This window comes from Vespula vulgaris, chromosome 20 (genome assembly GCF_905475345.1).
Source record: "Vespula vulgaris chromosome 20, iyVesVulg1.1, whole genome shotgun sequence".
In the NCBI taxonomy this organism is placed as follows: Eukaryota; Metazoa; Arthropoda; class Insecta; order Hymenoptera; family Vespidae; genus Vespula; species Vespula vulgaris.
Genome location: NC_066605.1, coordinates 2,727,979 through 2,755,610, shown reverse-complemented (window position 1 = coordinate 2,755,610; position 27,632 = coordinate 2,727,979). Strand labels below are relative to the sequence as shown.

Here is a 27,632-nt window from a genome sequence, read left to right as displayed (position 1 = left end):
TATAATAATCGTCTATGTAACAAATATTATATATATATATATATATATATATATATATATATATATATATGTATCATTCTGTTCTCTTTTTTTTTTAATCTTGTTTTTTCTTCTACATTGATAGGTATCATTCATATATATTCATAGGTATATAGGTAGACTTTGAATTAGATTAATTATTATGACATGCATTTTTAATAGATCTAACGATAATGTCTTTATTGATTGGATTAAATCTTTTTTTATTTTGCTGAGTACTAATGTATGTTATTTTATATCTTTGTAGCAAAATATATTGTTAGTTAGTATTTAGGAAATATAATAGTTATTAAATATATATGAATTATTGTTAGTATAATATGTATATAGATATATAAATATATATACATAAATTATATAAAAAATATATATATATATAAATTATACTTAGTGTAGTAAATTTTTTGCTCTCGAATAAAATTATATTTATTATAATATAGTTTCATTATACTGAGATATAATTTATATTTACTATTCCTATATAATATAGTTACAATTAATATTATATGTAGTAATAAAAATGTATACTAATATATATTATATCTATTGTTACAATTATACTACCGATATTAATTATATTTAATATACATATAATCATATACATTAACATTCACATTGTATCGCACAATCACGTTACATAATTATATTCCTCAAATACGAAAATATTAAATTTATCCCACTACATCTACCCTAACCCACTGGAACAATATTAACAACTCAAACAAAACAAATTGACCTATCCGAATACATAAACCCAACGATCTTACGAACATATCAAATTCAATAAATTCATGAAAAACATTATTGCACAATTTACAATCGTCCAACGAAGAAATCAATTCGACGACGAATAAAAAAATGAAAAATAAGAAGCAAATAAAATTGAATAAAGTACATAAAAGAAATTAAATAAGGGATGGATAAATAAGTGGATGAGGGTTGGGGGGAGATAACTGAGAGTCGCTGATTGATTTTTAAACGATTCCAAGATGTGAGCATAGAGATCTTCGATGGGATCGCCGAGAGGACACTTGTTTGCTCGTATCTCTACTGAGAGATATGCAAATGGTCCTGTATTCTCTCTCTCTCTCTCTCTCTCTCTCTCTCTCTCTCTCTCTCTCTCTCTCTCTCTATCTATCTATCTATCTATCTATCTATCTATCTATCTATCTCTTTCTCTCTTTCTCTCTTTCTTTCTATTCTCTGGCACGGGGGCTTCGCGAACGAGCAGACAAACGGACCAGTCAGCGGCGCTCAAGCCATGAAGCCATGGAACATAATGGCGTGGTTATCAGATAAGCTTATAGGACGGAGTTAATCGTAATGGCATCGCAGTGGTGGTTCCCATCCACCACTTATATAGGTAAGTTCCATTCGCGAGAAGTCGAGAATTTAAAGGAGGGTGAATGACGAGAAAGAGATGCTGGAAGAGTTGTAGGTGTTAGTAGTGATGGTGAAAGTAATGGTGATGGTAGTGGTGATGGTGCTGGTGATGGTGATGGTGATGGTGATGGTGAAGGTGGAGATTGAGGTGGAGGTGGTTGAGACGAAGGAAGAAGAAAACCGATTCCTTCTTCGGACGCCTACCTTATTCCCCATCACTACGTCATTGTCTTTCCGTAATTAATATTTTAATTGAGATCACCGAGAATTAATTAACGCACCGACGCGATTAAATCCTCCCTTTGGACACCCTCTCCTTTCACTCCACCCCTTTTTTGATCGATCGTAACGAGACTCCTTGTAAAGGCCGTTCCTCTACAGGTCGATTCAGAAGAATCGTCTTCTTTGGAATATTTTTAGTTTTTTTTTTGTTTTATTTTTGTTCTTTTTCTTCTTTAAGCTGATTATGAATTTAATTCGATATTTTCCTTCGACCCAACTCGCGATTCGCCAATTCTTTTTATTATCCTTTGATCAAGATTAGTAATAATTGTGTAAAATTATCTGTTACTGTGTAAAGTTATATATCTATATTATATATGTTGATAATTAAAATTATAATTATTATCTCAATTTGTTCTTGGTCGTATGTGATTTCATGTATATTGGTACGTAAGAATTTAATATATAAGCTTGTAATATATATATAGAAAGTTAAATTAAGTAATACAGAATTTTCGATATTTTATATAAATACATGTAAAAAAAGATATTATAATATAATTTACCGAGTTGGTCAAGAAGTATTTAATCTCGATACTTTAAATAATTTATATTTAATTAAACAACAGCACAGTATATTATCAAGTAAATTAACGAGTAATTTATACTATACTAAACTTACACTAAATTACACAATATTGTATTTAATGAAATACAAAATATTGAAAATTTCTAAATAAATCCTATACCGACTTACACGAAATTAATTACACCAAATAAATAATCTAAACATTACGATATACTACTTACACTCGTTTACTCTTATAACATAATATTTACAAATATTACCAAAGAAACCTACCACCTAACCAATTCACCTAATCAAATATTAAATAAACCACACATATATCAATCTATCATCAAACACACATAGATATTTCTATCCAAAACTGATGAAAATCCCTAATAATGCAATACCCAAAAAATAAATTACTTCTCGATCGTGACAAACGTTCTCGTTAATCTTTAGAGTGTATCATACTCTCTACAATACATATTATCAACAAGAACAGTTCTAGCAAAACGAAACACACGGACTATTAGAGTCTATTAGAGATACGTTCTTATTAAATAGATACGATCCATTGTCGGAACAGTTAATTAGAGAAATCGATTTCTATATCTAACACGGTTTTCTCTTTCTCTCATCGTTTTCAATAGTCGGATACGAGACCTAACGTAAAGAGAAACAGAGAAAGAGAAAGAGAAAGAGAAAGAGAGAGAGACAGAAACAGAGAGAGAGAGAGAGAAAGAGATAGAGAATTTTAGGGTGCGCCGAGTCGCGAAAATGTTGTTGCTCGGCCGTCCGGCTTATTGGCCGGCGCATGTTACCGGCGCTGTTAGGCATGTATGGATGGCCCCCAGGTTATAATAAAGCTAATTCTGCGGAGCTCTCGAGGCAGCTCGTGCCGCAACATGTTTTGCCTCTCGTTCTGCATTTCCCCTACACTCGACCTCCAACTCTTCCCAAACGAACACCCTCCTCTCAACCTCTTCATCCTCCTCTTCCTTTCACCGTTTCACCAATTCACCGATATTCGTTCCACCCGCACTATTCTCTCTCTCTCTCTCTCTCTCTCTTTCTATCTGTCTATCTCTTTCTGTTCTTCTAACTATATCGTACTCTCAAATAGAACGACCGAATATATTTATACGCCCCTTCGGAGGGTAGCACACGTCCGCTTATTAAAACGTTTCCACCCTGGAAACCGAGCACATCTGCGTATGTATCTCTTTCTCTCTATTCGTCCCTTTCTAAACCGAGCTTACTTTCCCTCCTTTCCTTTCCTTTCCTTTCCTTTCCTTCCTTCCTTTTCATTGCTAGGAGAGAGAGAGAGAGAGAGAGAGAGAGAGAGGAAGAAGAACTCGAAAATGCACGTGCGTGCGTTTTGTTAAGTAAGTACCTGACGGTGTTAGAACTGCTTTTAGAAAATTAGATGTGTTGCAAAGTGCAAAGAGCGTAACTCGAGCGTGGGTTAAAACGTTTCCGAGTCAATGACGACAAGTGGAACGATAACAATGAAGGGTTGATACTTACATAAACGTTCTCTGTCTCTCTCTCTCTCTCTCTTTCTCTCTTTCTTTCTTTCTGTCCGTCTTTCTCGCATTCTTTCGTTCATCCTCTTTTTTCTTTCTGATTTTAATCGAGCATCGAGCGAGAACTCGGTGAGAACTCGGAGGAAATAAAAGGAAAAGAAAAGAGGAAAAGGAAAAGATAAGATAAGAAAAGAGAGAAAAAGAAGAAAGAGAAAAAAAAAGTGAGATCGTAAATCTTCCTGAATTTCTCTTATCGTTCGATCGAAACCGCTTCGTTTTGTTTTCGCGTGCTCGTGACATTTATTTTAATTCTCTCGCTTCGCGCCTACGTGTCTCTTTCTGGTACATACATATCTACTTAAATACATACGTATGTACGTACTTACTTACATTCGTATATAAAGGGTGTCCCGTTTCAAACGATTTTTACTCTGCATTTGTCTCACGAATATATAGGACGTAACAAAGATTCCTTCGAATTATACTTCGGTATGTAAATTACTTATTGTAGTAGTTTTATTTCAATTAAATGATTAATTATTATTGAAATTGTATGATTGATGCGATTATAATCTAACTTTATAATTAATATATACATATAAAATTAATTATATTATAAATACATTATAAATATATAATTAACTATATATATATATATATATATATATATATATATATATATATATAATTAATATTTACGTTTTTATTTAGATCAAAGTTTTAATGATCGATGAAATCGCACGAAACGTTTACTTCAACATAAACCTAGAATCCTATATAGAGAAAAAAGAGAAAAGAAAAAAATAAATAAAAAAAAAAAAAAAAAGAAAACAAGAAAGAGAAAAAGATCGTCAAAAAATCTCAGAAATATAGCAAGCTAAAAACCTCGAGAAAATTTCTAACGACCAAATATTTTCCATCTTAATGGATTAAGTTCTTTTCGAAATATCTTTTGAAACGTCCTCTATAATTTGAGAAATAATTGCGTGCGGAACTTTAAATGGGACACCTTGTATATACATACATATACATATTATACTCACGTACGTGTATGTATCTATATACATATTTCTATATATATGTGTGTGTGTGTACGTAGGTAGAGGAACGAAACGTCTCTTCGTGAAAACAAGCGGAGATGTTCCGTCGTTTCGACATTGAAACATTTCTTCGAGAAGTTCGGAACAACGTTGTCGTGCGAGAAAAGTTTTAAGTGCGTGTCTCGGTCGTCTCGGAAGTTCCTCTTGGATCTCCTGCCGTGCTCAGGCCGAGCCCGGCACGGCCCAAGCATATCTTACCGGAAATGGCCAGGGTCATTCGACGACTTGTTAGTTCGACTTTTTTTCGATGTTGACATGATACAAACGAAGAGTGAGCGTTTAGCATTTAATGTAGTTAACTTTTTTAACTTTAAAACGTTCGTATCGAACAAAAATATTTTTTTTTTATTGTTATTTTCGATCGAGTTTTTATCCATGTTTTCGTTGTCATTGAATTTTTATACGTAGAGTCAAGATGTATTTGGTTAAGGAAGAAAAATGATATAGGGTTTGATAGATAGTGTCTATAGTATAAACTAATAGTATTTAATGATATAGTTTTAAATATTGTGGTATAGTATATTTATATTATAGTAAAGTATAGTATGTTTTAAATATGTATTTGGTTAGTGGATGAATAATGTAGAATTTTCAGTATTTATTATACTTAACAACAATTTAGTGAAGTATAGTATGACCATATAGTATTTTTGATTGACCAATAATTTATGCAGAATTTTATTTTAATATATTATATATACTATACATTATAATTGATATAGTATAATATAGTATAATATAATATAATATATTATTGAGTAATAATGTCCAACAAGTAATCTTGAAATAATCAAAATTTTATATCTAATTAAATAAAGCCATACTATAGTGTAAAATACCTATGTAGTATTATATTAAGTCAGTCATTACGAACCTACATTACAGTAGAACACTATAATGCAACATAATATACGATAATATTATAGCTTTAATCAGTATAGTAAATCCAAAATAAACCTATAAAAATATCATCAAACTTTTCACTAACAAATCCTAAATATAATTCACTCAAATATAATCAAAAAAAAAAAAAAATTCATAGCATCAGAAAACAAAATATCAAAAAAAAATTTCATCATTATTAACCATAATCGCGATAATGTATAACAACCAGAACAAACAATCTGCTAAAAATGACATATTACAAGAATAATTTTAATACAATTTTAATTATAATTATTTGTTATTAAAAATCCTAAAAAAAAAAAAAAAAAGAAACAAAACAAAAAAGAAAGAAAAAACAGAAAGAATAGAAAGAAACAAGGACGAACGATTAGCTCGAAATAAGATACAAATTGATGATGAACACGAACGACGTCAGTTCAGAGTGTCAACTAATCAGAACTCATTGATGATCAATCGCTCGATCGATCGATCGATCATCATTCGCAGGAAGTGAATTAGGTGAAATAAAAAAATTGTTTCCAAGTGAAACGGAGAAAGAAAGTAGAATCCACGGTTAGGAAACGATTAGAGGGGGGGAGAGGGAGTTCTCGCGATTAGGTAGGAGTACCGCGAGATCGATTATGCGCGGAATATCCTGCGGATAACGTAGGCCTGATTTATTCCCCTAATGGGGGGGCGTTCGAGCATTCATTTCGCGAGGTCCGTACGAGGCAATTCCACTTGGTGTGCGACTATCGTCGACTATCGTGGCCCAGGACTGTCAGTGACAGGGGAAAACTCTCGCTGAGGGTGATTCAGCGCGCGTTCGGTTCGGCGACGCCTCCCAACTCCGAAACCACCAACCATAATGCCTAAATCTATACCATCGGTATAGTACTAGGAGAATTCTCTGAGTATAAACGCCATTTCCATCCATATCGGTTGGTCTAATCGTAAACGATTATCTAATTCGAACCTTTGCAAAGCTCCTTCGCAAAGAGAAGAGAAGAGATAACGGGTTAGGTTTCCCAAAGAGATTAGAAGGATATAACCATGGTGGTGAAGATGGTGTCAAATGTAGAACCAACCACGAGAGATTGGCCAAGGTTGTGGTTTCCTCGAGGTAGGAATCTCGAGTAGATATGTACCTAGAATCTTACTTCTATCCCTGTGTCTGTCTCTGTCTCTCTTTCTGTTTCTCTAATCGAGTTCAGTACGGTGTCGCGGAGTCTTAGCACGACTTCGAGAGTCAGAAACGCCAATGAGAAAGTTAGACCCCCGAGTTAGCTGACATCAGACAGACGGGACAAAGTATTTCGGTTCCGCATCCTTTCCGACCGGTTACGTTCCTTACTATCATGTCGTCGGCTAATGACATGTCTCTGATCTCTTATCTTCGAAGCTTGCTCTTTCCTTTGAGATGTTATATCGATGTAACGATATATTACCTGGACTTATCGCTCTTCTCTCTCTCTCTCTCTCTCTCTCTCTCTCTCTTTATCTTTTTCTATCTCTTTCTGTCTCTTTCTCTGTTTGATAAATAGATAGCCACGTGATCGACGACCTGCACGGAATGTATTTAAACGCCAGGATAATGATTATTCTTTTAAAGACACCGAAGTATATATATATAAATAATATATTTTTAGTAGTAATTGTATGTACGTTGAGTTACACATTCATGGAGAAACAGTTTATATTCCACAATAAATAAATTTATATACGTATTAATTTAGTCAAATAATTCATCGAGTTAATAAGTTAAATTCAAACAATATCTACATTTCTATCATATATATATATATATATATATCAAAGCAAAATAAAAATTGGAACCACGTACCGTATGATATTCATCATCGAAACCACGATTCGTCATCGACGAATCGAACGAAACTGGCGTACACCAGAACAAGTAGGTACGACAAGTTTCACCCGTAGGTACCCCATTACACGATATGACAGAGAAATTAGCGTGCGAGACGATTATCGGCTCGTTCTCTCTACCAAACAAAGAGGGTATTAACGAAAGAGAGAGACAGAGATAGATAGACAGATAGATAGATAGATAGATAGATAGATAGATAGATAGATAGAGATAGATAGATACCGAAAGAGACAGAGAGACAGAGAGAGAATGAGACCACGAAATACAGGGTTGATTCATAACCGAGTTCTCGTATTTTCGCGGCCGGCACTGCGAATTTGGTCCGGATGGAGAACATGGAAGCATCGACGGTGCACAACGTTTACCCACACCTCTTTGCCATCCTACGTTGACAGGATTATATTCGTACGTGCTCGTCGTGTTTCTCTCCCGGTATGTACCACCAGCTCCCGCAATACGCGTCGAGCGATCATATTCCCGTAGGCTAATAAATTTATCCTCGGTACTCGAGCGCACGTCGACCGTCGTCATCGTCATCGTCATCGTCATCGTCATCGTCATCGTCGTCATCGTCGTCATCGTCGTCATCGTCGTCGTCGTCAACGATTACAGCGACGAATGATTGCAACGGGATAATGGTAAATTAATCACGTCATGGTTAATCAAACTTCTTCCGCGATATAGTAAATTTAAATTAATTCTGGTAATTAGAAATTTGTAAAAAAAATTTCTACAGTAATGTTGTATGTAATTGAAAGTCGAATGTCAATGTGAGATATCGATATATATCGTCATTGTCGTGAATGATAGATTTACGTGAAGATCAAAGAGAAATTATTGATATTCGGATACGAGATCGTGTTGATTATATTGGAAAATGATAGATGTTTTATATTTCTAGTAATAGTTGTATTTATGTTGAGGTTTAGATTTATGAGGGATATAGTTTGTATTCGATAATGAATAAATTTATATATGTGTTAATTTAGTTGGATGATTCATTGATAACGAGTGAGCTAAATAAATTCAAACAATACCTATATTTCTATCATATATGTGTATATTTATACACCGTTTATAATTATTAAATCAATTTCTTTTATATAATATTAATATAAATAACGATATAAAATAATTAAATAATATTAATATAAAAAATGATATAAAATAAAATAAAATAATTCATATAGAAGCCAATGTGTGTGTTCATAAGCGTGTATATTCATACGATCATTGTAGCAATCAAATAGAACAGCGGCACCGAGCGATATGCATTCGTATTGAATTTTTATAATCAACCCGTTGAGTTATTCATCATGCTGTATAAATATTACACGTTTTCTTTATCATTAATAAATAAAATAAATGATGAGCGTAATATTATGATACGTGGTGTTTGTAATTCGACAAGTTTTGTAATCAATAAAATCGAACCTTCACATACTGCAATTATATTATAAATTACCGCGCTTGTAAACTGCTCTTTATTATTATTTATTAGTACATAAATAAATAAATAAATAAATAAATAAATAAATAAATAAATAAACATGACTATAACCATAATCCAATGAATGATTCTGTGGTATTAATGATCCATCGTTTATAACCATTAAATCGAATTTCTCACGCATTGTACAAATACTCCGTTTGTATTATACATTATTATTACTGTTGTTATTATTATTATTATTATTATTATTATTATTATTATTATTATTATTATTATTATTATTATTATTATTATTATTATTATTATTATTATCAAGATAATAATTCGAGTAACGATCAACAGCAAGATATTAATGATCACTTAGGACCTAATTTTGTCATGCTTGAAAAGCTTTCTTACGATTAACGAAAAATAAATAATATTGCTAAAAATAATAAAAATATGATGACGACAACAACGACGACTACGACGATGACGACGACGACGACAACGATGATGATGATGATGGTAACCGAATGTCTCGCGTGAAGGTCGAGCTTAGCTGGCCGTTCTGTTTCGTCTCCTAACGAGTTTATCGCATCCTCTTTAACGTTATTAACACGGGCTAACGAACTGGAAGTGCCGAGTCAGCCGTGGTCCAACCACCGAACGTAGATGCGTTCGAGTAAGTGTATATATATATATATATATATATATATATATATATATATATATACATATATATACGTTCGAGAGAGTGCAGAGGAGAGACTCGAAGAGACGTGCGGGTTACGTGTATAAGGTGGGATAAAGGTATATCCAAACGAGAGAGAGAGAGAGAGAGGGAGAGAGATAGATAGATAGATACAGATAACGAGAGAGAGAGAGAGAGAGAGAGATGCCTGTCTGTGCGGCTCTGATACCCCAGTCTCTGAGCTAATTCCAAGGTGTAATCTGCGGGTACCATCTCAATGGATTAGCATATAGATAGCGAGGTGGGCTGACCGTATATATATATATATATATATATATATATATATATATATATATATATGTGCGCCTAGATCACGTTGGAGGAGCCATCGTTCGTGTCCGTTTTGGTCTCGTGTCTCCTACCGATGGGAACGAGAGGGTTGGGTGGGGAGAGGTGGTCACACATGCATACACACAGGTGTGCGTGCAATCGCAAACTTGCAATCTCTTCTTACTTTTGAGAAGAGAGAGAGAGAGAGAGAGAGAGAGAGAGAGAGAGAAGGAAAGAAAAGAAAAAGACAATGAAAAAAATTGTACCGAAAAAAGGTTCACTCTGTATTCGTGAGTCAAAAAATTGTTCGTTAGCTAGCGATTAAACGAAAAAACAAAGAAAGCGATTAAAAGAAAGAAACAAAGAGAGAGAGAGAAAAAGAGAGAGAGAGAGAGAGAGAGAGAGAGAGAGAGAGAAGGAAAGCAAAGAAAAAAGGAAAGAAAGTAGAAATGAAAAGAGAGTGGGAAGAAACAACGAAAATCCATGTCTTCGACTAAGAGAAGATCTTGACGAAAGGAATTTGGATTCTGGACGAATCGAGAAGTGGGAGGAAAAAAGACGATAACATTCTCTCTCTCTCTCTCTCTCTTTCTCATTCTTTCTTTCTTTGGAGAACCGTAGAGCATTTTGCTCGAGGTGATTCGGTCGCGAGGTAATTTGTGCTCACAGCAGGGCTGAGCAAACACGCGCGGCGGGGGTGCCTCGAAAAATTAAATAACTCGATGACTGGTCACATTCTCGGGCGTGCGCATCTCGCGAAGAAAGAAAGAAAGAGAGAGAGAGAGAGAGAGAGAGAGAGAGAGAGAGAGAAAGAGAAAGAAAGAGAAAGAACGAACCCACAACTCTCTCTCTCTCTCTCTTTCTTTGACCCCTATAGATACGCGTTCATACTAAAAAAAAAAATTGAAAAAGAAAAAAACAGACAGACAGACAGAGAGAGAGCAAGAGAGAGAGAGAGAGAGAGAGAGAGAGAGAGAGAGAGAGAGAGAAAGAAAAGAAGTAAAAAATAAAAAAGAAAAGAAGAAAAAAGAAAAAAGCGCCTCTCAAGGTACGAATGACGTGGCCCTGGCACCACCTTCTCTTAGCTAGGCTAAGAACTAAGAACGTGCCTGGAGGATGGAAGTGCTTCGATCCATCCCTGGGGAAACGCCAGGACGAGAAGGAGTAGCCTTTGCCGAGGAACGACCTGGCGAGGAGCCAGGATATCTGGGGCCCGAGCGCCGGCCTCCCGCAGGCTTATGAATACAAATAGCCGCTCACTGGTCGAGGCCGCAGATCCCTGATAAGGATATTCTCTCTCTCTCTCTCTCTCTCTCTCTTTCTCTCTCTCTTCCTCTCTTTCTCTCTATCTATCTCTCTTTCTCTTTCTCTTTCTCTTATTTCTTGCTCTTACTCTTTTGCCTATAGTATAACGTAGTATAAAGTACAGACTCTTAGCCGATCTCTCTGGCCACCGTAAGACGTACGACCGTTTAACGGAGGATTATACTCCGCGAATGGGGAGGTTGATTTCGATCAAGACGGTATCGGTCTTGTATCGGTGCCCGGAAAAGAGATGAGAGGCGCTATGGAATGTCGCGATTGGACGGACGAAGTTGCCTTTCTATCATTCTAACGAGATCTCTCTCTCTCTCTCTCTCTCTCTCTCTCTCTCTTTTTCTCTTTCTCTTTCGTTTTCTGTTTCTCTTTCTACTGGCGAAGGCCGATCGAAATCTATCACCTGTGTGTTTAAATGATTATTTTCGATCTTGTTTATTCTTTAAGAACGATTAACGTCGTTGATTAAATCCTTTGATCGTTGAAATGAAAGAGAGAAAGATTTTTCTATAAACATATATAACACATATATGTACAACGTAATGTATAAATCTATGAGATATATCTGCGATTTTCTAAATGCTTTTGTAACAACGCGATAATGTTATAATATTTTTGATATTATACTTTCATAGAATATTTTCATAATATATTATTTGTATATTTTTGTAATGTTCTGTGATGTAATATTTTTCAATGAAAGTTGTTAGAATCGTGTTGAATTGGAACTATTTAAAGGAACATTTTGTATAGAGTCTATTATTGTTATTATTATGAAATAATAAATTTGAAATTAAAAGTAAATGACAACAATAAATATGAAATATAAATAAATGTAATGAATATAAAATAATTGTTGAAATGATAAATAAGTAATAAAATAATATATAATAAGAAATAAGAAACAAATAAGAAATAATAAATATAAAATAGATCCTTGTTGTTTAACAGGAAAAGAAAGAAAGTTCGAAAATCAATGCAATTAATAAAAACGATCATACCATTGCAAAATAATCACGTTGTTGTAACAATTTATACACCAGAACAGTCACATCTCAGTCAAACCATCACAAATGAATCCATTTATTATTATTCAAAAAAAAAGAAGAAAGATCTCAATTTTCTTGAAATCATTGATAATTTTAACCTTCCAATGATCCTGATCTAACATTTTTCTAAATACTTCAACATATTTTCTAAATACTTTCCACATTTGCTCGATCATCAAGAAAAAAGATTAAATATTAAAATCAACAATTCGCTAGCTTAACGATCGATTAGATCCAAATAACGTATAAGACAAAGCATTCGCGAAAGTTTTCACTTAACTCCCAGACTCGATCATCCGAAGAAAATTCAAATGACAAAGTTAATATCTAATTTTGGAATATAAAGTTTTATTTATGAAAAACTTCTTGAATTTAAAGTTACTAATTGCTAACTTGATCAAAGGATGAACTAAGTCGATTCAAACAAGATCAATTCAATCTGATATTAACAGACTCGTTCACGCGAAATTTCACGAATTATAAAAACAAGTGTTAAGGAAAAACGAATCTGAAAGATCGATCGATTATATTATATAAAAAATTAAATAAGAAAAAGAAGAAAACAAAGAAAAAAAGAAAAAGAAGAAGAAAAAAAAGAACAAGAAGAAACGATATTGTAACAATCTTTTTTTTTATCGATTAAATACACCATAAGTTGTTTATCCTTCTTCCACGCGGAAAGGAATGCCATCGTACGGTTTCGATCATCATCCCCCACAAGTTTCTCTCTTTCTCTCTCTCTCTCTCTCTCTCTCTCTCTCTCTCTCTCTCTCTCTCATTCTCTTTTTCTCTGTTCGGTCGATCACCATCTAGATACTCCGCGTCCTGCCGTGCGTTTCACGATCGGAGACACTATCTTCGTTGATCTCTAGCTAATGTCGTGTAAGAACGTCCGGAGCTACGCCTTCTTCGATCTACTGACAGCAGTTTGTCGAGAGACACTCCTCGCGAGCACGGTGATACATCACGAAGCCCTTTTTAATCCGTCCTCGCGATACTCTGCTTGTCTCGTACTCCCTCACTTGCCCTTAACCCTGCCACGTTCCTTACCACCCCACCCACTTCACAAATTTCACTGTTTACTGCAACCTCCAACACCCTTGATCATCCAATCCTCCGATCTTCCAACATTGTACACCATGAGAATTATACGATGTTAAATCTGATCGATCATTTCATTTAAAAAGAAAATTAAATAAGTGAAGTTATCGACACGCTCGAATAATAAATGACAATAAATTATTAACACGGTCTGATAACAATCGAGTAATAAAGATGTTAACAAACTCGTTCGGATAATTTCAGAAATTATAAAGACGAGTGTGAAATATAATATAAATGATAATGTGAAGATGATACAAAAATAACGATATAATTAAAATTATAAATTTATATTAATAATAATAATAATAATAATAATAATAATAATGAGTCTAAATGATCGAGATTTAGCCGATCAGAAGAAATAAGAAGAAACAAACAAATAAACAAACAAACAAAAAGAAGAAGAAAGAAAGCAAAAAAGAAGAAAAAAGAAAACCATAACAATAACGACAACAATAACAATGACAACAACGATCGGACCACCAAGGAAAGGTTTAAAACCCGGAAAGATGGTCCCCCCCGTAGGTACACTATCGTGACAGTCACAATCAGTCAGTTTTCGTTCTAATACACGTAGACATCAACTCGTTCGTTCGTTTGCTCGCTCACTCTCACTACGGGAGTCTCGCCGCCTCCTGTGAGGCACGAAACCTTACGGTTTCCATTCATCCTTGATAAAATAGAGAAAAAGAGAGACGGAGATAGAGACAGATAAAGAAAGAGACGGATGAAGAAGAAAAAAAAAATGAAAAAAAAGAAAAAGAAAAATATCTTTTCGAAAAAATGAGGAACTCAAAGACTCCGCGGGAACGGAATTGAACGAATTTGATTTACTACAAAGATCCGTGTACCTATGGGTTTGAGAAAATAAAAAAATGTGGACGATAAATCGCTCGACGCGGTAATTCATTTACACCTGAACCCTACTACTAAGATCTTTTACCGCTGATAAAGGACCAAACGCGTAGCAAACGCTTCGTTTCTCGTTCGTTCGTTCCACCGTTAACTCTGTTAACTCTCTCTCTCTCTCTCTCTCTCTCTCTCTCTCTTTCTCTATCGTTTACCATCCCTTTTTTACTCTTTACTCTCTTCTTCTCATCATTCTCATCCTCCTCTTCTCACCAGTGTATCTTCCTCTATCTCGGTAAAAGATTAGACGAAAGAAAAGAGTGTCCCAGCGACAACACGGCGGAAACGAGGGCGGAGTCCCATAGAACGAATGAACGAATTTAATGCTAGCGTATAACGACACCAATTTAAATGATAATGCCAGGTTATCTCTCTCTCTCTCTCTCTCTCTCTCTCTCTCTCTCTCTCTTTCTCGTTGTGTGTGTGTATGTGTGTATGCCTTTGAGATTAACTCGTAATGGGCTGGAATAAATGTCGGCGAACTTGTTAACTATACCTATCTACTAGACTATCCTTCCGACGCGGAAACGCTTACGGTGCGTGCTAACTACTCCTGTACGACAAGATTATTTATGTCTCTACTACGCCTCTCTCTCTCTCTTTCTATCTATCTATCTTTGTCTCTCTTCTTTTTCTGTGTCCTTTTTCTCTCTCTTTCTTTCTCTCTGTCTCTCTCTTTATTCTTTTACTCCTTCATTTTCTCCTTTTTTGATCATAAGGTGAAATCGGTGAATCTCTATTGGGCTTGAGGCAGTAAAGGGCAGAAAAAAGAAAAAGAAAGAAAGGAAGAAAAGGAAAAGAACGTTCGATTTAAGCATTGTAAGAGCTGTACACGTAGAAAGACTATAAAAAAATAGATTGTAGATTACACTGTGACCTTGGATGATTCGAGCGATGGTTTCGAGCTTGAACCTTCGACAAAAATCGATTTGATTTTCTTTTTCTTTTTTCTTGTTATCTTTTTTTTTTCTTTTCTTCCTTTTTATTTTCTATTTTTTTCTTTTTTTCTTTTTTTTTGAAGACTTCATTTGTTCGATACGCGAAAAAGAACGTTCGTTGAACGCGCGTGCGGTTGAAAGAAAATTTTGGAATTCGAAAAATTTGCCAAAATTCTAGGCTGGTTCTTCTTTTCTTTTTTAATTTTAATTTTTCTACGATACCAAAAGCCTAAATCTTTCTTCACATACGTTTCTATCGCTGAAAAAATTTATGAATCTCGAGGATTTTTCTTTCTTTTTTTTTTTTTCTTTTTTTAAGAGAGATAAATCAGATCGAGAAAGTAATAATTGCACGTTGTTGCTCGACATTTTCTTCGTATGAAAAGCAATTTTTCTCCGTCAAATTTAGTTACACAACTCTGTAATCCCACGTCAACCTTTGCACTTTGCAAATCCGGACTCCATGAGCGACATCCTAACTTCCTATCGAAACACAAAATTATTAAAATTCCAGTACCGTCTTGCAAAATAATGTTCTAGCTAAAGGGCGATCTGCTGGGATCTTGAAATTTGTGAGAAACAAGAAAATTGAAACATTTTGAAAGAAAAAGTGTTAATCCTTCTCCAAAAGATTAAGATTCTTAAAGTTATTCGAAAAATATTAAAGATTGAAATTAGAATTGAAAATAAAATAAAAAAAAAAAAAGAAAAAGATAGAACCTACGGCCCACACTCGCAAAATAATTGTTTTATACGAATAAAAAATCAATAAACAACGTCGAATTATTGTTATTACAATTTATATACTACATCCTTTCAAAAGAAAAAAAAAAGAAAAAAAAAACGAATACCCCAAAAATATGAATCATTCGTTGACCGAGATCACCAAAAACATATAACCTCTCGATCGATCAAATCGCATAAAACAAACTTCGAAAGATCTCATCGAGAAATTCGAATCCATCGAACGATTAATTCAACGATTGGTTTAACAAATCCTTTCCTCTACAAATAAATAAATTTCAAGCCAATTCATATTATATATCCCTCGCGAACAATAATTTACTTTTATCCATGGAACAAGACCTCCCAAAGATGGCGTCGAGTATATATATATATATACAAAACTATACCTATAAATTCGAAAAGATCACGTTTTTATACTAATTAGGATAAAAGGCTTGGCAATAATCCTATAGGAGGTTGAATAAAAGGTTGATATCTTTGAGATATCGACGGATGATAGAGAAAAAAAAATATAAATCGAGAATAAATCGATAGATAACTAGCGTTGCAATCGGATTATGGTTACAACTTGAGGTTACGATTGCGGCTACGTCTCTGCGGTTGAGATTGTTGTGCGGTGCGGTACGGTACGGTGCGGTGCGGTGCGGTGCAGTACGGTGCACTGGCGGGTGCGTCAATAAATTTTATACCGGGTAACGAGGGGCCCCAACTTTCCTTCTTATCTCTTGGCTCTTCTGCCCAAGTAGATTTGCCTAATTAAAGGAACAAGATGTAAACGATTTTATTCCCGCCATGGTTCTCTTTGGTATCTACGTATCTCTCTACCGGGACAGAGCACGGCTCGAAACGAATAAGTGGACTCCTTCGTATCTCTTGACGGGAGCCGAGCAAACGCGTACCTAAAACTACCAACAACGGGCCAGGTGTGTTTCTCTACCAATGCTCAACGAGCTACGCCGCAACTCTGATTAATGATCAGGATATTTCTCGGGTAAACGAGCGTTGAAAAAAAAAAAAAAGAAAAAGATAAATAAATAAAAATGAAATAAGAATAAAATGTGTACATGTGTGTATTTGTATGTGTATATGTGTGGTTTCATTCTTTGTCGTGCAACTTAAAATGCTTGCGATCGTAGTAACAACGGTACTCTAGATTTAAATTAAAAGATAACCATAGTAGTTTCTCCATCGGTTGTCTCTTTCTTTCTTTCTTTCTTTCTTTCTTTCTTTCTTTCTCTCTCTCTCTATCTATCTTTCTTTCTCCATATCTTTTTCTTTCTCTCTCGGTGAAAGTAACAACGTTCGAACAAAACCCAACGCTTCTTCTTTTTCACGACATGCGATGAGAACGCGATCATGTAATCGTGCCCGTCTACGCGCACGAGATGGTATCGTTTAAAAAGAAAATAAAAAGAAAAGGAAATAAGAAAAAAAAAAGTGAATCCGAATAATTAATTAACATTTTGACTGCCAAACGTATTAACATAAAGATAGAGGAACGATTTCGTTGGCATACTTTCTATATAATACTTAACTCTTGTTAGAAAGTATACCTTTTTATCTATATATATATATATATATATATATATATATATATATATATATATTTCTTTAAATGTAACAAAATCGAGGGAAATGTGATTTTTTTTCTTTTTTCTTTTTCTTTTTTTAAGTCAACTGATTCTCCTAAAACATTACGTGATAATTAATATTAGCACGAACGATCGCCTGTTTATACTAAATGATAGATATGTTACGTTATTTAACCCTTATCACTTTTACCGTCACTAATAAAGAAATCTTGCCACTTGCAAATTTCTTTTTTGTTATTTTCTATATTGGCGTTGTCGTTAAAGTTTATAAACACTTTTTATCGATGAAGAAGAATTTTATAAACAATTATTTAACATGTTTCTTTTAGCACATTAAAATTTGTTAAATTTTCTTATTGGTAAGTCTACTTTTAATCTTTCAATTTTTGAATAATGATCGTGATGAACATGAATTTTTAAATAATAATTGTAATGTTTTCAAGTAAAATCAGCTGATACGAATACCATTCATCGTGTTGATTAATAATAATATAAAAACATTTCTACATATTATTTTACATTATTTAATCCTTATCACTCTTACTGATAGTAACAAAGAAATCCTCTTAATTGTAATCTTTTCATTTTTGATATTAACAATTAGCAAATACTCTTATCAATAAACAAGAATCAAGAATCTAATAAAAATAATAATAACGATCACTTCTGAATGCAAGAAAAATATTCAACACCCAACAAAATTTCTTTAGCTTAAATATAATTATTATCCACGAACCAGTAAACATTTAAACAAAACTCAAATATTGTTACTTCCAACGTTCTATTTTTTCTAACGAAACTACAAAAACCTTAACGAAATAAAAAAAAAAGAGAGAGGAAAGAGAAAAAAAGAAAGAAAAAGAGAAAACAAGTCGAAAGAAAACCTCAAAAAATTACAATTCGTTTCAAGTTTCACGGTTTTAACGATGTTTGTCAAACTCGTAAAGCTCGTGACGTAAAGCTCGAAAGCATGAATAAAGAAAAAGAGACAGACAGACAAACAGAGAAAGAGAAAGAGAAAGAGAAAGAGAAAGAGAGAAAACGAGAGAACAAGAGAACGAGAGAGAAAACGAGAGAGAACGAGAGATAGAGCGAGCGAGTCTTCGAGAAAGCTCGAGTGAAGCTTCAACACGCATGTAAGCTTTTAACTGCCGAGGGCGTTTCGCGATACGCCTAATAAGAAGCTCCCTTTTACTTCGGCACCTTGAGGACGCGTTCTAATTAGGATCACGCGTGTTTGCCTCGTTCGCCTCTTCCGCGGCTAGAGAAAGATGAAACTAAGGAGAATACGAGAGAGAGAAAGAGAGAAAGATAGAAAGAGAAAGATAGATAGATAGATAGAGAGAGAGAGAGAGAGAGAGAGAGAGAAGTGAAAGACTCATCGTAAAGGCGCCTAACACGGCCGTGCCGAACTTGGAATTTCTACGGTATAGTTCCGCATACATTAGGGACCTTGGCTGAAACTTGGGTAGGGTGGTAGTTTGCCTTCTGGCAAAAGGAACGAGCTAGACGAGAGGCAAAGCGCAACGTGCTGAGAAAGGATAGGAGGAGGAGGGTTTGAGGGGTTGGTTCGAGGGTGTAAACCGCACAAAGTAATCTTACAGAATGTATATGCAAAGAGGCTTCCTACGGGCGAGTGGCTAGAGTATGAGAGAGCTGTTGGAGTGAAAAGGAAATACGTAGATCGAGAGAGAGAGAGAGAGAGAGAGAGAGAGAGAGAATGAGAGAGAGAGAGCTAGAATGCATACGGGGGTGAGCGGTAAGGGCGCAACTTGCATGATCCCGCTCGCGACAACCTCGACAAGACACCCTCGAAGGCAAACTTGCCTCGTGAAGCTTACTTCTCAAGGACTCCTCGAGAACATACGCTGTGTTATATTCGCGATGATTTTCTCCATTATAGTTCATGATAGTTTTCTTGATATTTTAGATATATCGTTGGTACGTTTAATACTTGTAAATTTCCAATGAAGAGTAGTTTAAGTTATTTTGGAATATAATGATATCGTCGTAATTCGATTTTATTGAGTTAATTAATATTGTTTCAATGATATTGTTTATCGAATTATATCGATTGATCTTATTCAATTTCGTTGTGATCTTTGTGGTCATCGTTGATAATAAAAATTTTTATTATATATTTAACAACAAATTTTATATATATATATATATATATATATTAATCAAGCGTCCTTGGAACTCGATATACTTATAATGTAAATTTGTAAATTTACCAATGAATTTTTTTATTACAAAAAAAAAAAAAAAATAAAATATTAATCTATATGAAGACGACTCTCAATAACAAACGTTACGAATTAGTTTATGACTTCATCAAACTTAACACTTAAGAATAATTAATAAATTTATAATAACTAAATCATGTCTAAGTCACCAATAACCCTTACATGATCATTATTGATAACAACAAATTTTATTATAAGTTATATTTAAACATAAATATATATATATACACATCTTCATCAAGTCCCCTAAATAAATTCAACATACTCATAACGTGAACTTTCAATATGTACCATAGATTTATCACATAAAACAAAAAAAGAAAAGAAAAGGAGAAAACAAAGAAAGAAAGAAAGATAGAAAAAAGAAGAAAGAAAATATTAATCTATATGAAGAATGACGATAGTAAACGTTAAAAATTAGTCGTGAATGAACAGACGCGGCACGCGACACCAGAGAAGAGAATCGCATTATGGATGCAAAGAACGATATGCCGTGGCCGTAGTGCATGATAATCACCGTTAAAGGAAAGGTCCAAACGCGATGGTGGCCCTACCAACGAGCTCTTTCTTTCTCTCTCTTTCTCTCTTTCTCTCTGTCTCTTTCAACAGACAGAAAGAGAGACGAAGATAGGAGATAGAGAGAGAATGAGAGAGAAAGAGAAAGAGAAAGATTACAGGATGTCCGGAGGCGAGAGCCAAGAGGATTCACTCCACGCGCCCTGAAATCCCTTTCCGAACGCTTACGGGCAATAAAAATTAACAGGCTGACCGCCCGAATTCGTACGATGAAAGACGAACCGCCGCTACTTCGACGACGGTGGCGTGTGAATAATACATAATTATTCTGTGTGTATGTGTGTGTGTGTGTGTGTATGGGGGAGAGACGTAATGTCTACGAAAAAACTTTTGAAAGTCAACGCCGAAAACAATTATCGATGACAAAGTTTATCGTTTTTCTACGAATTTAAAAAATAAAAAAGAAGGAGAGAGAGAAAGAGAGAGAGAGAGAGAGAAAGGGTATAATAGTTTTCTTTTTCTTTCTTTCTTTCTTTCTTTCTCTTTTTCTTCGTTTCTTTTTTTCTTTCTTTCTTTTCTCTTTCTTTTTTTCTTTTTTTCTTTCTTTCTTGGAACTGTTATGCAGAATTATAAATCGTAAGTTTGTCTAATAAATCGACGAAGTGAAAAATTTTTAAGTGATTTTTTAAAAAATAATTTGGCACTTTTTCCAAAATATTTTTGCTCAATTTCTTCTTTCTTTCTTTCTTCGAATGATAAAACTGTGGATCTAGTTTGTTACAATGTTACATACTTATGTAATTGCGAGCTTAGAGTCTCGAAGAAGATTTTTATAATCATCTACGAATTTTTCGTCCCATTCTGTTATTTTTAAAGACTTTATTTACGTTTTGTTTTATTTAAATTTTATGATTAAATAAATTAATTTTTTATTAAATTTTTATGATTATTAATTATTATTAATTATTAAATTATTTATGATTATTAATTATTAAACTTTTATGACCTATCTCTCTCTCTCTCTCTCTCTCTGTTTCTATCTTTGTAATGTATAAAGTCTCAAATTTACATTTCCGTATTTTTTGAGTTTCCTTTCATTTTTTTCATCACTATGAAATTAATTTTCTTGCTTAATATCCCATAGTTTTCATGTTCTCTAAATATAAATTATACAGTTAATATACACACTGTAATTATACCCGTATAATATAATAAAAATAATATATATATATATTATATATATATATACGAAAATAATAATATATAATACGAGTACTTTTGTGTATATGTGTGTATACAATAAAATAATCATCAACAATAAATAATAACAGTATATAATAATCCCTTTGTACCCAGAAATCATTATGAAATCATCCAATAAAAATTTACTACAATTCAACAAGTGCATCAAAATTACATAATATAAACCCACGACGAAAAAAAAAAAAAAAAAGAAAAAACCAATTATATCACCTTATATAACATATCACCGATCATCGTAATAAATAATCAATCAAAAACGAACGATCATGCAACTAAAAATCTTCAATCCATCGATTACACCCCGGTTAAAAAATCTACACGATCCAGCATGCAGAATCCAGCAAAACGAAAAAATCGATTTCATAAATAATAATCGATGATGAATTCGATAGGTTGAAAAATATAATCGACATGAATCAGTCGACGATGAATACGATTAATCTTTCCGATTAAAAGAAGAGCAAGTGGGTGGGTGGTAGGGGGTGGGAATGGGATGAGATAGAAGGAGGTGAATATAGTAAGAAAGAAAGTTATAGTAATTTTTTTTCTTATCTCTTTTGAAACATATACCCGCATAAATTACCTTTCAACGCTTAACAGAGTGGAATCGTCGATTTTGTATCGAACGGTCCGTGCACAAGGATATACATCCTTTCAGCGAGGAAAGGATACGGTGTGTACAAGGCTGACTGCTCATCTTGCATACCGAGTAGACTACTAGGAATCCTTTCCTCGTATCCTTTGCACGCGCGCTCGCCCCCTTCTTTCATTCTTTCTTTCTTTCTTTCTCGCGCGTAATCTCTCTGTCTTTCTCTTTCTCTTTCTCTCTTATACTCTCTCTCTCTCTCTCTCTTTCTCATGGTTTCTCTCGTCGTTCGTGCGTAGTTTATCGCAGCGAGCAATATTCATCGCATTTGAATATCCTGCGGGCGGTATCTCGCGTACCGATCAGGATGTTGCGCCGATGTTGCCATAAATCATAATTAGCTGTGGCTGAAAATTAAAAGTGGAGGAGGAGAAGGTAGCAGAGAGAGAGAGAGAGAGAGAGAAAGAGAGAGAAACGGAAACCCTTCCTCTTTCTCTCGAGAGCACAAAGCTTGCGAAGAAGGATACAGCAACAACGAGGAAAAAGAAAAAAAAGAAGAAGAAGGAGGAGAAAGGTAAAAGAAAAAGATAAAAGAAAAAATATATAAAACAAAATAGAAGAGAAAGGAAGAAGGAGAAAAAAAGAAACGAGAAGAAAGAATATATATTTCATGCTTCTTGTCCTTTGCTCGAATCTCCATCATAATTTTGATATGTTTATCGAGGCTAACGATTAAAGGCGCCGACCAAGCGTAAAGTCCTCTCAATGGAGAACGGAAGGAAGCAACCCTTCTACGATTCCGAAGACCGATTACAATCTCTTGAGTTGTGTGCAAGAAGCCGATCTTCTCCGTCTTGGGTGGTTATACGTGACTCTTTTAAGAGAAACAGAGATAGAGATAGAGAAAGAAAGAAAGAGAGAAGGAGAGAGAAAGATTGCTTTATATCTTCCCGTTCTATGGAGATCCATCTTGCGGTGCACCTGTTATTTATATCCCTTGAGAATTCCTTATTTATGTATGTGAGACTAGACTCTTCTCTCTTGAATAACCGCGTCATTCAACCGGAAACGTTTATGTAAGTATGTACATACTTCGATGTAAGTATGTAGTTATATCGTATTCGTTTATGGTGGTCTTTTCGTTTGTAGATATATATATATATATATATTTTTTTTTTGGTCTTTTTTTCTCTTTTCTTTTTCGATCAAATCAAGATGATATTTGAAAGAGTTTCGATTTTTCTCGTTTCTTTTTTTTTTCGTTTTTTATTCTAATTAATTGTCTTATTGTCTCGTTTGTATTATTTTTATATGAATAAAGATTTGTTCTGCTAATTAATTTTTGAGAATTTTGTTAGATCTATTAATATTTACTCGTTTATATGATATTATGTTATATTTTCGGTTTTATATAATATTGTGTTTTTCGATTGTTATGTGATATTCTGTTCGATAGGTTGTATATTATATTGTATTCTTCGTGACGAATTCGAACGAATTTGAATTTTTTTCGTTTGTATTTTGTGCTACTCGATTCTATTGTGTCTACTGTTTTTACCAATAAAGATATTTTGAATATTTTATAAATTGATTATGTTATAATCGATTTTTGATAATTCATTGTTGAAATTTTTATATTTTGTTGGTTTATAGTATTTTTCTTTTTTTTTGTTTTGGATAATATATTTTTAAAAGTCGATATAAATTTGAAGGAAAGTTTCTGTTTTCTGTTTTAATTCTCTGCAACTTGATTTTTGTATCTCGCTTATTTACAACCAAAATTATTATATTTTTTGACAACTATATATTTTTAAAAAACGACACAAAAAGAATTTATTTCCTTTTTCTTTTCATTTTTTAATTAAATCCTCCATGAGACAATTTTTTCTCCTAACTAATTACACTATATAAAAGTTATAGTACTTCTTATACTATATATCTCTTTTAACGGAAAATTAATCGTAACCATCATTAAATTTGATTACCTATTATTTGGACGATCGATTATCGATTATTATGAAACATTGCTTTTCTAATTATTGTTTAAACTCTCCACGAATATCTATCTATTTTAATATACAAGATTGATAAGACGAATAAGCATAATTTCTACTATAAATAATTACTATATCCATCGTCGACTCGATTACTATCTCATCATCGATTTTCTTACAAGAAATAATCACGATTATTTTTCAAACGTTCCCCACGAGTTTCTAATTATTTATCCATATATTGATAAAATAAATAAGTATAATTTTCATTGATAATAATAAAATCGATAATATTAAAAATAACACACGCGAAATCAAAAAAAAAAGGAAAAAAGAAAAAAAATATTGATTTTTCTTTTTTCCTATTAAAAATCAATCACAGTTATCGTCACTTCGATCATTATTATTACGATCGTCAAATTAATGATCGATCGTTAGAAAATTATGTTTTAAAAAGTTACTTTAAAAAGCACTTTACACTTTTATAATTAAATTTTTTCTAATTGAATTCGTCAATGTTTTGCAATCGAATTGATAAATTAAACTCCATCGACGATTGATAAATTAAAAGTATGATGATCTATTACCTTTTCAGAACGTTTTTTAGTAGGTGTCGTTGTACCGTTAGGCCTGCCATGTAGATCAGTTTCATTGGCCATCCGATCGAAACGTTGCATCCGTTCACGGAAGCTCAATTCCTCACCGGAACCAGGATTCGCAGCAGTGATCTCATCTTCCTGTATCGTCAATAATCACCATTGCTACGAGTCCTTTTTCAATTGATAACTCTTTGGAATAAACCATACGACTATATCCCAACTACATACCAGCGACAGCAACGACAACAACAACAACAACAATAACAACAATAACAACAATAACAATAACAGTAACAATAATAATAATAGCGTAAATCAACCAAATGAAAAGAAAGAAAGAAAGGAAGAAAGAAAAAGAAAAGAAAGATGAACGACGAGATGTTGAATCAAAAAAAAAAAAAAAGACATATAAATTGGAAAGATCTACAAAGGATCTAGAAAAATTGTACGTACGAAGATATCTAATAAAACGAAGAATTTTAGGCGGTAATAATTAGGCTGATAACGATAAATATTTACGAGATAGATATTCGTAAAAAAAAAAGCTGATGATTTCATAATGTGATATAATACAAGTGCATTATTGTGAGATATATTATAATGGGGATCATTTAAGGAACTTTAGGTGTTTCTAATAAAGGCAATTTAGCTATGCGTGTCAAGCATACTCGTCTATCGAGTTACGGATTGAATCGAAAGTCTCTAGCTCGGTCGAAAGTTACTAAATAAGTTTAAACATCGATTAAACTTTTTACCGAGACTTTATCAGGCTAGTTTATCAGGCTAATTAGATTCGTGATTTTACAATTTGAAGAAGGAAATAATTAAAAAGAAAGTATTATTAGCCTGAAAAGTCTTAAAAGAAGGATAATTGATTGTTGAAAATCGCCATAGAAACTTTTCACCCATCTAGAGATTTTTGATCCATCATTTATAAAAAAATATATATATTATGTGTGTATATATATATATATATATATATATATATATATATATATATATATATATAGAAATATACATCCACAATAATGCGAATTTACAAAGTTCTACGCCACTACAGCTTTTGATAATTAATGTGCCATGCTATTATGTGAACACAAACATAAATAGAAAAAAAAAGAAATAATAAAAAAGAAATTGTTTGATACAAACTACACTATATAAAGCGTACACCATTTAAAAACTACTATAGCGAGTATATATTTGTATTTGTTTTAGAAGAAAATTGAGTATATAGATTTGAATATTATTCTCTTTTGTTAATATTTGTAAAAATTTTCTAGAATTTTTTGGTTTGTATAATATTTTATTATTATTAATAAAATAGTAATAGTAATAGTAATAAAATAATAATAGTAACAAATATAATGAATATAATATACTATATGCCTATAAAAATTCTAAATTGTTTTCTCATACTTTTCATTTAAAAATTATAATAATAAATATATAATTATATACATACACGTATATATTATAATATATATATATATATATATATATATATATATATATATATAATTATATACAATTATATCAAGCTTATGAAATAATAAAAAGATATATAATAACATCAGCTTGCTATGCGTAACATATTTGTTAGTTTTATTTTTTTGCGATAATCGCTAAAACATTCTAAGTATTTCCAACTTATTTTAATGCATATATATATATGTGTGTGTGTGTGTGTGTGTGTGTATGTACATATATACACACACACACACATAAATACACATATTGATAAGATAAATAACTATAATGTTTCTACTGTAAATGGTACAGTTCGATTACGTTAAAAGTGTTAGAAACAAAATTGGCGTGCCAAAAAAGAAAAAAAAAAGAAAAAAAAAGGAAAAGAAAAAGAACACAAAAAAAAATAAATAGAAACTAACTATTATAATTACAAATAAAAAATATGTACTCACTTTAACAACCCCATCGGTACCAGTCTTGTTCCTATCAACATTTTCTTTATTATCCATCCTAATTTTATCCTGACCCTTTCGACGTGGTGGTACCGGTGGCGATGATGCACTAGACGATCCAACTTCGTTGAAATTATTTTTCTTTCTTGTTTCAAGGTCACTATCAAAATTCGTACGTGGATCGTTCTCACGATTTATTTCTTGATTATTATTATTAGAAGAGGGACTGAGGGGTGCAGCTGGTGGTGATCGATAAGGAGGTGGTTCTCGAAGGGGTGAATTAGGCGAACCATGAGCTAAATTTACTTGCTCCGAACACGTTAGGTCCAACGATGGTTGCCGATACTTTTTCTTCAATACCAAATACTTTTCTCCCTACGAAAATAAATCATTAAATTATACTTATTTTATAATTATCATGATTATTACTTATGATTTATGATCATTATGATTATACAGTAGGTTGTAATAAAAAGAAAAAAAAAAAAAAGAAAGAAAGAAAAGATTTATCTGTGAATAAGTTATTCTGTTATGATATGAAATGTATTATATATATATATAGTAGAAAATATATGTAATAGAAAATATAATAAATAGATATATAATAGATATTAATTGAAAATTATATAGAAAGTTGTATATAAATATTCCATATATAAAATCCATTTATTACTCTATTATAAAATCTATGATATATAAATATATAATTTATAGAAAATCAAATAGAAAATTGTATATAAATATTATATATGAAATCCATTTATTGTATATGTATAT

The 27,632-nt window shown here is 32.8% G+C and overlaps 1 protein-coding gene across 12 annotated transcripts in view; it reads right to left on the bottom strand.

The window, feature by feature from the left end:
* Window positions 1-27,632, bottom strand: part of LOC127071081 (uncharacterized) — a 152,938-nt gene that overhangs the window by 123,454 nt on the left and 1,852 nt on the right. For all 12 annotated transcript variants that reach the window (XM_051009949.1, XM_051009952.1, XM_051009951.1 and 9 more), the window contains exons 3-4: window positions 26,856-27,230; window positions 24,919-25,068 (exon numbers count right to left, since the gene is read on the bottom strand). In XM_051009949.1, the coding sequence (XP_050865906.1) occupies window positions 24,919-25,068; window positions 26,856-27,230 (525 nt within the window). The remainder of the gene's footprint in view (window positions 1-24,918; window positions 25,069-26,855; window positions 27,231-27,632) is intronic.